The sequence below is a fragment of the Amblyomma americanum genome, chromosome 7, assembly GCF_052857255.1.
Source record: "Amblyomma americanum isolate KBUSLIRL-KWMA chromosome 7, ASM5285725v1, whole genome shotgun sequence".
NCBI lineage: Eukaryota > Metazoa > Arthropoda > Arachnida > Ixodida > Ixodidae > Amblyomma > Amblyomma americanum.
In genome coordinates this window covers 162,985,050-162,997,394 of record NC_135503.1, presented here as the reverse complement: position 1 = coordinate 162,997,394, position 12,345 = coordinate 162,985,050, and the positions used below count along the sequence as shown (strand labels likewise).

Genomic DNA, 12,345 nt, shown 5'->3' with positions numbered 1-12,345 from the left:
GAGGAACCTTTCTTTGGCATTCGAGTGAAATGCAGTATTTGTTGTTGTCTTCAGAACCTTTGTTGAGTTCCAGAAATTCGTACTTGTGCAGGATGTCGCATTCCCTTTGGAAGCTGCATCTTGTTTTTGGTAGGCCTATAAATTTTACCAGTGTCAGAGATGCCATGTCTGCAGGGTGCCACTGTGTAGTGTAGGCACGCTCATGTGGAAGGACTTGTCTTCAGTGTTGGCTTTTTTCAGACCGGACTCTTCACGACTGAGGACCTGCACGCCCACTCTCTTTCTTTGAACAGTAGTTACGGCCGCATGTCGCTAGTGCCTTCATCCTCTTTCAGCTATTGTTTTCTCCTTAAAAGATTCCAAATTGTCAGCAACTCCTGCAGATAATTCTCATGCATCTTGACAAGAATTTCGGCACTGCTGAGTTGCCACAAGAGATGCTTTTGATCTTTTCTTTGCAGCCAGCAGTCAATCTGAAAGTGCTGGCACTGATGCACATTGCCTCTTTCTTTGCTGGTACAGTATGTTGGTGTAGGCAACATGAGAATTGGAAGTACATTCTTTCATATTATAAACAAAAACGTAGCATAAGGGCGAAGACAGGACGGTAGCAACCGTCCTGTCTTCGCCCTTCTACGTCCCGTCCATATGTTACGTTTTTGTTTATAATATGTCTGACCAACTGGCCTCTCAGTATACTGAGAATAAGTACATTCTTGGCTAAACAAGAAGAGCCCTGTGTCCTTTGAAATGTGGCACCTTTTTCTCGTGAGTTCATTGCTGAACTCAGGGATAAGGAATTCAAGCAAGCTGATTTCGCCAATAGCAAGTTTTTGCCCTACTGTTTTACTGGTCTTAATAGTTTGGTTTTTGTTCTGGCCTTAATTTTCCCGCATGGCATGCTTATTGCAGCAAGCATTATTTTAACACTTTCAAGGCAGCGAAAGCAATGTATTGCCTCTCGCTTAGTCATTTACTGAATGAAGATTTCAGTATGCGTGTACGGGAGGACCTCTGGAAAACAACTGAGTTCAGAAAACAAGGCTGTAAAGTTAGTCTTGAATTTGATTTGCTAATAGCTGATAATGTATGGTGCATTTTAAATCAAGAAAGAGTGCACTTGTTAAATCTGTCGACCAAAATATTGGTGTAATCAGACATCTGTCACTGAAGCCAGGTCAGCAAAGTAGAACAGTTTCTGTGATTGAAACTTTAGCTGAATGCATTCTGGGCTAAATTTTGGCCTCCAGGTTAATGACAATCTCTGGCCATGGCGGGGATGGTGCACTTTTTGTCGAGAATTACACTGGGTACTCTGTATTTCCAGATATCTTGAATTTATGTGCTGCAAGATAAAGCTTCATGGTTCTTGCTGCAAGATAAAGCTTGGTGGATATCTTGCTGCTGTAGAAACTAAATAGTGACAAGAAAGTTCAAACAGCGCTAGACAACTGGACCATGAAGAGGAGGAGACAAACAGAAGGGTCAGGGTTCGGGCTAGTGGGTAATCAGCATGAGGATTCATAGCGCACAGAATACACAGGACACAACACAAGCGCTTACTTCCACTGAATGGTCTTTATTTGGCGCTGACAGCCTTATAAAGGTCAGGTATTGCGCAGGTACAAACAACTAACAATGATTATCTTGTCAAGGTCATGATGTGTCAAGGAAAGACGAAAACCAAAACAATTAAAACATTAAAAAATATATAAAAATAAAAAACAACAAAAAAACCTACCAAACAGTGCACAAGTTTCACACTTTCGCCCTCTGCCTTGCACCTAAGAAAGCTAAGTCTTTCATTGATAAAAACACCGAAGGATCACTGATACAATTTCCCAGTCCCTCTTTTTCCATCTCTGCCGCTTCAATTATTTCCCTCGTTTTTTTATTGCTATTTTTTCCTAATATTGAACACTCCTTGAAGTTAGGCATGCACATGTGACTACGGCAGTGACGGGCCAGATTACCTGGTCCCTGATCTCTAACACTTCTGTGGTGCTCGCTGAGTCTTTTGTTCAGGCACCGGCCTGTCTGCCCGATATACAACTTGCCACATGAAAGTGGCAACCTGTATATAACGCTATCGGCACAAGTTACAAATGGGTTCTGATGCCTTACAGAGCAGGCCTTCTTATCCTGCTTGTCTGGACATGTGTTCTTACACATGCGGGACAGTTTTTCTGGGGCTGACATGCAAATTTTTACACCAATTTTCTCTCCAATCTTTTTGAGGCCTTGGGAAATCCTGTGAATATAAGGTATTACTTCAATTTTGCGGGTACCTTCTTCTTTATCTGTCAACGTTGTGTTTTTCTTTTGTCTGCGCATGCTTTCTGCTACTGCTACTACAAGGTACCTCGGGTAACCCGCTTCCTGAAGGCGATGAACCTGATTATTGAAACTTGTTGTCATTAGGCAGGTGCACGACATATTGACTGCATTGGACAGGCATGTTTTTACTACTCCTCTCTTGACTAACTTCGTATGTGCGGAGGTAAACGGTAAGAGAGACTTATTCCCTCTAGACTCATACATCCAGCAAACCCGACTCACAGAAACTAATTTTAAATCAAGGAAACGGATCATTCCTTCAACACGAAGCTCGTGAGTAATGGACAGTGGCTCAAGACACTTCGCGAAGGTAGATATAGTGCTTTCTGTTACCTGAAGAAGGCTTCCATTGCTCTTCTGAAGAACAACCAAGTAATCATCTACAAACCGGAACGTTTTTATCACCACTGTACTATCTAGATTACTCTGTATCCTCCTATCTGCGCTCGCAAGAAACAAGTCACTAAGGGCAGGCGCTATGCACGAACCTATACACACTCCCTTTTTTTGCAGATATACTTCCTCATTCCACTTAACAAAGGTTGACGAGAGGTACAGGGACACTAAATTCAAAAAACCATCAGCTGAAATACCAGCTTCATTTTGAAACGATACGGCGCCATATTTATGAATGCAGTCTTCAATGCATTCTAAAAGCTGCTGATGAGGCAAAGAGTAGTAAGGGTCCTTTATATCTATTGAAAGAAATCCTACATCGGCACCCTGAAGCCCTCTCAGGTAGTCAACAACTTGTTCTGAGCTTCTGATCATAAATGGGTCGTCAGGTTTCAACAGCTTCAGCTTAGTCTGCAAAAACAGGCCTACTTCCTTCTGCCAAGAATCACGTTCGGAGACGATGACCCTAAAAGGCGGCCTCTGGCTTGTGGGTCTTGAACGAGAAAAACATCTCAAGTGCATATTTTCCTGAATTCGTGATTGCGAGCAAAAGCCTGGACAGATCCAGCTGCTTACACAATTTCTTCGCTTGTGCTTTTGCTTTTTTGCACTAAGAAAGGGTTGGTGCCGATCAAACACTGAATTAACAGCATCATGTGCTTTCTTACGATACAAATCTATCGGAAGCACTGCAAAGCCTCCCTCCTTATTGTCTGACTGTAGTATATACAAGCCATTGTCCTTCAAGTACCTAACTGTCTTCCTCACCGGAACACACGTGCTTGACGGCTTCCAATTGTTTAGAAGATGCAGGCCTTCTACGTTGCACCATTCCTTCTCTGCGGACGGGGCACGACTCGAGACTTGTTTGACGAAGGATAGGAGTTCATGCGCTGATTTCTTCGGCGGCACAGCATACTTCGGTCCAGCTGAACAGTCCGCTGCACAAAGTCCGGAAGCCTGACGTTGCCGAAAACGCGGACCCTTGAACCTTGACCAGGTTTCCTATCCCTCTTCAATAAGCGAAGCCTCCACAAGCTGGATTGCATAGGTTATCTGCGGTGCTGTCTATCAGGCTGGAGTATTCTTTCCATTTTCGTCGCTTGGACGCTGGCGGTGAACGTTGATGCAAAACTTGAGCATGCAGGGCATCCTTGTAAAGGCAAACCTTGTCTTTGCCACTCCGAACGAAGAATTTTGCAGACCCGGTTCGCATGATTGATGGAAGGTGGAAGAGCCCAAACAGTGCCTGAACATCCTCAGGTATTACTTTGACGCGGATGCAAGTAGGCGAACATGCGAACATCGGCAAACACTGATGGCAATTAACGTCACAAAGCAATGCAGGTTGAAACATATAAGGGGAACAGCGGACAGGTGCCCGTTGAACTAGAAATATAACGTAGAAGGGTGAGGGTTCGGGGCTAGTGGGTAATCAGCATGAGGATTCATAGCGCACAGAATACACAAGACACAACACAAGGTTCGTGCATAGCGCCTGCCCTTAGTGACTTGTTTCTTGCGAGTTGCAGATAGGAGGATACAGAGTAATCTAGATAGTAAAGTGGTGATAAAAACGTTCCGGTTTGTAGATGATTACTTGGTTGTTCTTCAGAAGAGCAATGGAAGCCTTCTTCAGGTAACAGAAAGCACTATATCTACCTTCGCGAAGTGATTGAGCCACTGTCCATTACTCACGAGCTTCGTGTTGAAGGAATGATCCGTTTCCTTGATTTAAAATTAGTTTCTGTGAGTCGGGTTTGCTGGATGTATGAGCCTAGAGGGAATAAGTCTCTCTTACCGTTTACCTCCGCACATACGAAGTTAGTCAAGAGAGGAGTAGTAAAAACATGCCTGTCCAATGCAGTCATAAGTCGTGCACCTGCCTAATGACAACAAGTTTCAATAATCAGGTTCATCGCCTTCAGGAAGCGGGTTACCCGAGGTACCTTGTAGTAGCAGAAAGCATGCGCAGACAAAAGAAAAACACATCGTTGACAGATAAAGAAGAAGGTACCCGCAAAATTGAAGTAATACCTTATATTCACAGGATTTCCCACGGCCTCAAAAAGATTGGAGAGAAAATTGGTGTAAAAATTTGCATGTCAGCCCCAGAAAAAACTGTCCCGCATGTGTAAGAACACATGTCCAGACAAGCAGGATAAGAAGACCTGCTCTGTAAGGCATCAGAACCCATTTGTAACTTGTGCCGATAGCGTTATATACAGGTTGCCACTTTCATGTGGCAAGTTGTATATCGGGCAGACAGGCCGGTGCCTGAACAAGCGACTCAGCGAGCACCACAGAAGTGTTAGAGATCAGGGACCAGGTAATCTGGCCCGTCACTGCCGTAGTCACAAGAGCACGCCTAACTTCAAGGAGTGTTCAATATTAGGAAAAAATAGCAATAAAAAATGAGGGAAATAATTGAAGCGGCAGAGATGGAAAAAGAGGGACTGGGAAATTGTATCAGTGATCCTTCGGTGTTTTTATCAATGAAAGACTTCGCTTTCTTAGGTGCAAGGCAGAGGGCGAAAGTGTGAAACTTGTGCACTGTTGGTAGGTTTTTGTTGTTTCTTGTTTTATATATTTTTTAATGTTTTTATTGTTTTGGTTTTCGTCTTTCCTTGACACATCATGACCTTGACAAGATATTCATTGTTAGTTGTTTGTACCTGCGCAATACCTGACCTTTATAAGGCTGTCAGCGCCAAATAAAGACCATTCAGTGGAAGTAAGCGCTTGTGTTGTGTCCTGTGTATTCTGTGCGCTATGAATCCTCATGGAGACAAACAGAGCTGAACTTACTACTGATTTATTTGAAGAAAGATGTCAATTTATACCTGCGAAAATGGGCACACATACACAGTCATTTTTAAATGTACAGGCGCTCTCGACGACCCTTGTTGCTGCTCGCATGCATGCCAGAAAACACCTGCCATTGACGACGCAACCAACTAAAAAAAGAGCCAGAATATCCATAAAGCACGAAACACGTGCACGAACATGCATTCACACACTTGCCTTCACCTACCTCCCCTTCCTAAACCACTCGCACATGCAACTCTTCAAAGAGTAGAAGCATGCCAAGCATTTTGGGGCATCACATTTTTCAGAATTATTGAAAATTTGTTGAGAGTTAAACAATGTTTTCTTTGTGAAGTTAGAAGTGATGATGAAGTGTCATTTTGTGTTTAATGTCACATTCAGAAAATTGCTTCACCATGTGCTACAGAGTTAGAAGCCATCTCATGTAACTCTACAGGCAACTTTAGTCACTATAGCATTGCTAAGCTCCTGCACATTTGTGGAAAGTATTCTTGTTAAATCAGAATTTCGGGTAAAATCGTTGTTTGGGCTAGAAGTTTTATGTGAAATAGGAGTTTTGTAAAATTGCTATCCGTGAGTCCTTTAACGAAGACGCACTGATTAAAATTTATGACCGTGGAGTAACGGCAAAGTAACATGCGGTACTTTTTTTTCGATAACGCTGACGTAACTGCGTTACCTTTCTTTGTAGCTAACGTAGGGCGGTAACGCGTTCCTTTTTTCTTAGCGTAACGAGTAACGCATTTAGTTATTTTTTTCGTTAACGCCCTACAACACTCCTTCCCATCAGTATTTGCTAAAAATCACAATACCACTTCCAGTTTTAGTACCAGTGCTGCTCTTGCCCCTTTTGCAAGTATTGGTATAAATGTTACTGTATGCGTATCTGTTAATAAATTTAGATGCCACTAAAGGTGTTGGGCCAATGGCGTGTGGAGCACTTGCTATCTTACTGCACTTGGAAAACCGGGTCTGATTGTCGCGTCGCTCTATAAAAAGTGCAACTCATCTCAATTTTTTGTTCATGTGCACATCCTGTCAGCTCTCGGAGCACATCGTTCATGAATGCATGCTGTCTTGTCTAATATGTGGCATAGTTTCTTTGCAGGATTATTCGTTGTTTGGTTTGGTTTATTGGTGTTCAATCGCCCCAAAGCAACTCAGGCTATGAGGGATGCCGTAGTGAAGGGCTTCGGAAATTTCGACCACCTGGGGTTCTTTAGCATGCACTGACATCGCGCAGTAAACGTGCCTTTAGAATTTCACCTTCATCGAAATTCGACTGCTGTGCCCAGGATCGAACCCGCGTCTTTCGGGTCAGCAGTCGAGCGCCATTATCACTGAGCCACCGCGGCGGCTGATTATCGATTGTGGTTACCCATCAAATTCACTTCCATGCTTAATTAACATGAGAGGCAAATTGATGCCATTTTTATAGGTCATATGAAAGCACTTTGCACTGTATTTTACCATAAGCTTGTCATTTAATTAAAGACTTGTTAGATCAGTTTAACTGATCAGCCCGTGCTAACATTGTTTATTCACTTGCATTCATGTTCTTAGTTTGCTTTAACCAGGCGGAGCGGTCTAGTGTGTGTGTAACCTCACGATTCCTGCAAGGCTGTCTTTTGCCGCTTTTTATTCACCATCTACATTACTGACGTCTTTTGGTCACATTGCAGTTCAAATTTGACGATCCTGTGTGTTTTGATGTAGCATCTCACTTCATCACCAAGAAAGCTTTTGTGATTGCAGGGGGGTGCATGGGTGGGTGGAAGATGCTATTAATTCAAAAGAACAGTTTATCGTTATTTTTACTACTGTTTTATTGAATTTGTACAATAAATGAATTACCTGTCTCATGTAAATGAATCTGGAGTGTTACAGGCATGTAGATTGAGTGTGCACAAAGTGCTTTCTGGAGTGCAGCCCTAAAAGAATGCCGTGTTTGATGACACATCCTCGGCTGGCATCATTGTGTTCCCCTTGCGCTCTGCTCCGCGCAGCAACACGGGCAAGCGGCTGATGGCCAAGTGCCGGCTGCTCTACCAGGAGAACGAGGAGCTGGGCAAGATGATCTCGTCAGGCCGCATGGCCAAGCTCGAGGGTGACCTGGCCCTGCAGCGGAACTTCAGTGAGGAGATGAAAAAGAGCCAGACGGAGCAAGACGAGTTCCTGCTCGAGCTGGACGAGGAGGTGGAGGGCATGCAGAGCACCATCTACCTGCTGCAGCAGCAGCTGCGGGAGGCCAAGGAGCAGCTGGGCCGGCTGCAGCAGGCGGACCGGCGGCTGGCCAACGGCGCCGAGCCGCCCATGCTCAACGGACACCCAGCGGCCGCCGCGGTGCCGCCGCCGCCGCGCCGCCGGCCGCCGCCCCCGGTGCCAAGGGCGGCAAGCGGGCCACGTCGAGGGCGGCGCGGGCGGCGCCCCGGCGAAGCAGCGCCGCGCCGCGGACACGAAAACGCGCGCGGGAGCAGGGCGACGGGGGAGGGCCCGATGCCAAGGCGCTCGAGATCGACGCCGACACCGAGGTGCAGGTTGCGCAGACGCTTGCCTACCTCTTCGTCGCCAACAAGGAACGCCAGCAGGACGGCTCCTCTGACTCGGCCGCCACCGAGGACACGCAGGACCTGTGACGGGCCAGTGTGTGATTGTGACTCTTGTTTTGGGGGGCTCGAATAAACTGCTGCTTCCACCGGTTCCTTGCATTAATTCCTATGTCCGCAAGCCCCGACCTCCAACGTTATCCTTCGTGAACGTTTGCGTGCTGCAGGTGTGAGCCTATTAATGCAAACAACATAGACCGCAGAAACAGCACGCTGCCGCGACATTCTCAGTGGGCGTCACTTTTGGGGGTTCGCGTCGTTGCTCTATCAGAAAGAGGCGGAAGTGTGCAAAAGCAACGGCACGCAACTTGAGCTGAAGCTTCTTGTTCAATAAAATCACTTGAAGTCATGGGGAGTCATTGGCTGACACTAGCACTAGAGAATCAAAAACCATCGGGCCCGTCTTTCCTCTTTAGGCATATGAATGCGACGCTAAGATCGAAACTTTCAATATGACTGGGCTGGATGTGGCTAGGTTATGTTATTCTAGCCGTAGAATAGCATTTCAAAGAATGTTAGCGTAGCGCGTTTCGCTACCGTTAACTGCGTCCGCAGTGAACTATCTGCGCATGCGTAGATTGCGTTGAGCAGCACACACTGGCCACTGCGTAGGCAGAGTGAGTTGCGTAGTCGCCGAAACGGATCACGCTAGCGGAACGCGCTATGCTAAAGCTTTTTGAAATTGTTATCCGTATACCGTCCAGCGGCCGCCAATTTAGCGCCAATTCCTCCTTCAGTTACGTTCGTAGCGTTTGGTGTACGAGTAATCTCCATGACAATGGACGACCATAACATGCGGGGGGTGTTCGCATGGCATCTGCTTCGCACGCGGACTGGTCCAAAATCGAGCCCGCTAGGGCAGATGGGTGGATGTATCGTTGTCCGCAAGCTGCACGCGGACACGCGCCGCGCTTTACTTGGGTTTTCTACACCCTTTTTTGCTATTGAGGCATGTTAAAATTGGTTGCGCTGGTGGTCAACAAGGGCAACCACAGTGCTAGGCCAGTGCATGGAGAAATCATGCCTTTATTGACGCATATATCTTTCCCGTAACTTTCAGTCAAAAAGAGATGTTTCTCAAAATACACTACACATCTACGTTACAGCATTCCGTACAATGCAGATAATTTATGTCGATGCTCCAGAGATGTTAAAAGGGCCACAGAAAGGGGTGTTTGAGGTTGGCATTAAAATGTTTGCACTATGTATAGTACAGGCCACGGAGCGTTCATGCCGCGTACGAGACCTGAAAAGCGAGCGGGAAATTTACAATAAATTTTTTAAAATTCCCGCTTTCGTACCTCGCGGTGAAGCGCAGTGCAGGGCTTTTGCGCGAAAACCTGGCAGACGACGTCACGTCTTGCAAATGACGTCAGCAGCTGGGAGTAATGATTGGTTCACAGCGCCAAGTTATTTCAGACGTCACGCGCTACCGCGGCCACTCCGCAGCCGGCGGAGGAGCGCCGCCATTTTGGCATGCGAGAGGAGAGGGAAAGGCGCGAAGACGCAGAAGTTCAAATTTTGTCTGCATATAACTCAGCTTCCACAAAACGCATTAAAATAATTGTTACTGAGGGATAATTATGAACCGTCATTTTTTAACATCCCAGACATCACACCTTTATTGAGACCCCCTTTTTGGGTCCTCTTAAAGGGTCCCTGAAAAGGGTGTTTGAGGTTGGCTATAAAATATTCGCATTATGTAGAGTGCAGGCCAACGAGCGTTCATGCCGCGTACAAGTCCTCAAAAGCGAGCCGATAGTTTACAGTACGCCGTTTGCCTCGGCTATCCAGACAGGAAAGTTAAATATGGATATGCGTTGTACCGGTTTCTGTCAAAAAGAAATGAATGAATGAAGTACTCTCTCTTCCGCACCTAGCGGCAACCTGCGGTGCTGGGCTTTCGCCCAAATCTGCGCTCGTTGCGTCATGTAGCGCCCGTCACGTCAGCAGCGGAATGCTACCATTGGTTCACGCGCGTCGGCAGCCGGCGGAGGGGGCGAGCACAAGGGGTCGGTGGAGGAGCGCGGACATTTCAGTGTGCATAAAGTGACGAGAGGAGAGGAAAAGGCGCGAAGATGCGGAAATTTAAATTTGGACTACAGATAATAGCTTCCACAAAACGGATCTGAAAAATTCTTGCTGTAGGATATTTGTGAATGAAGCGGTGTCCTTTAGCATCCTAGGAACATCGCATATTTGTTGAGACCCCTTTCACAGCACCTTTAAGTTTATCTCAAACAGTGCAACTGACATTTTCAGTATATCACTTCGTGCGTGATTTACGCAATACATATGCGATGGTTCCTGCATAATTTTTACGAATACAAAAGGAGCAGTCTGTGTACATGATTGCGCACATTTAATGCATGCATGATGTACCCATACCCAGCAATACTGGACAACAGCATTTTTGAGCGGGAAGCCATTTATGAACGCAATTTTTTCATGCCATGTAATATATCGCAATTAATATAGCTACAGATCACTCGACTGCATTCTTGAATTTTTTAGTCTGTTGACGTTTTTGCTATCGTCAAAAGCGTTCCCCATTTGACTTGGTGGAAACCTCAGCAGTCATGCAGGCATTGCAGTATCGATGGGTAAAAGAGTCTTACATGAAAATACTTGAAGATATAGATATCTATAACGGCTGCACAGCTACCATAGTTCCTTCATAAAGTCAGCAATAAAATTCCAATAAGGAAGGGTGTCGGGCAGGGAGACACGATCTCGCCAACACGATTCACCGCCTCTTTACGGGAGGTGTTCCGAGGCCTGGATTGGGAACAGTTGGGGATAAGAGTTAATGAGGAACACCTAAATAACCTACGATTCGCTGATGACATTGCCTTGCTGAGTCACTCAGGAGATGAACTGCAAATCATGATCAGTGAGTCAGGCAGAGCAGAATGATGGGTCTAAAAATTAACATGCAGAAAACCAAAGTAATGTTCAGCCATCTAGAATGGAAACAGCAGTTCACAATTGGTAGCGAGGGGCTGGCATCGGTAAAGGAATACTTAGGGCAGGTAATGACGGCTGATCCGGGTCATGAGAGGGAAATAATTAGATAAGAGTGGGGTGGGCTGCATATGGCAGGTTCTCTCAAATCATGAATAGCAGGTTACCAATATCCCTGAACAGAAAAGTACAACAGCTGTATCTTGCCGGTACTCACCTACGAGGCAGCAACATGGAGGCTAACGAAAAGGATTTAGCTTAAGGACAATGCAGCGAGCCATGGAAAGAGGAATGATAGGTGTAACGTTAAGAGACCGGAAGCGGGCAGAGTGGGTGAGGAAACAAACGCGTTTAATGACATCCTAATTGAGATCAAGAGGAAGATCGGACTTGGGCAGGGCATGTAATGCAAAGGCAAGGTAACCGTTGGCCCCTAGTGTTAACAGAGTGGATTCCAAGAGAAGGCAAGCGTAGCAGGGGGTGGCAGAAAGGTGGGCGGATGGGATTAAGAAATTTGCAGGCAAACAGTGGGCGCAGCTGGTGAAGGACAGGGTTAATTGCACAGACATGGGAGAGGCCTTTGCCCTGCAGTGGGTGTAGTCGGACATGATGATGAATAGTGCAGTTTTGATTCGCAGCGTCTTAGAGTTTCTATAACCTCTGTGGTGCAGATAACACATACATTTGCTCTTTTTCCTTCCTATTTTAGTGGGCTAGCACAATTACAGTGGCAATTCCCCGCATTCAGCCATTGTGTTTGTCTGAAGCCGGTTTTGTGGCCATTGTGTCAGGTGCGGCAGCTCATTTAATTGCTACAGGCTTCTCGGGAAGGCCTGCCTGGGCCGCAGCCCAACCACCGATGGTAGCAGCTGCAGAAGGGCACTGCGCCAAGAGTGATAGGTATGGAATGATTTTGAATGACCAGTTCCACATATTTATGTTGAATTCCAATGGCAGATCGAGAGCGCTCCGCCGGATCACAAACGGAGCGCGTAGTTCAGGCGGAGATCACTCCCTCCCATTTTGCCAATGGAATGCATGCGCTCCCGCGGGGGCACTTCAGCGCAAGAATAGCTCCAAGTTCAGGCAACATGGCGGCGCCCTTCGAAGCGCGGCCTCTCGCTTCACCAGCGATTCGTCCTTGCCGCCACTCTGTCTCTCGCGTTCACGGCAAACAAAAGGCGCACGAAGCTTTCGCTTTGTGTGATGATGC

At 46.3% G+C, this 12,345-nt stretch overlaps 1 protein-coding gene across 1 annotated transcript in view; it reads left to right on the top strand.

The window, feature by feature from the left end:
- LOC144096733 (pre-mRNA-splicing regulator WTAP-like) overlaps nucleotides 1–8,264 on the top strand; it is a 181,518-nt gene extending 173,254 nt beyond the window's left edge. Inside the window, 2 exon segments of the mRNA XM_077629579.1 lie at nucleotides 7,569–7,927; nucleotides 7,930–8,264. Of these exon segments, the coding sequence (XP_077485705.1) occupies nucleotides 7,569–7,927; nucleotides 7,930–8,198 (628 nt within the window). The 3' untranslated portion in view covers nucleotides 8,199–8,264.
- Nucleotides 8,265–12,345: the final 4,081 nt, after the last annotated feature.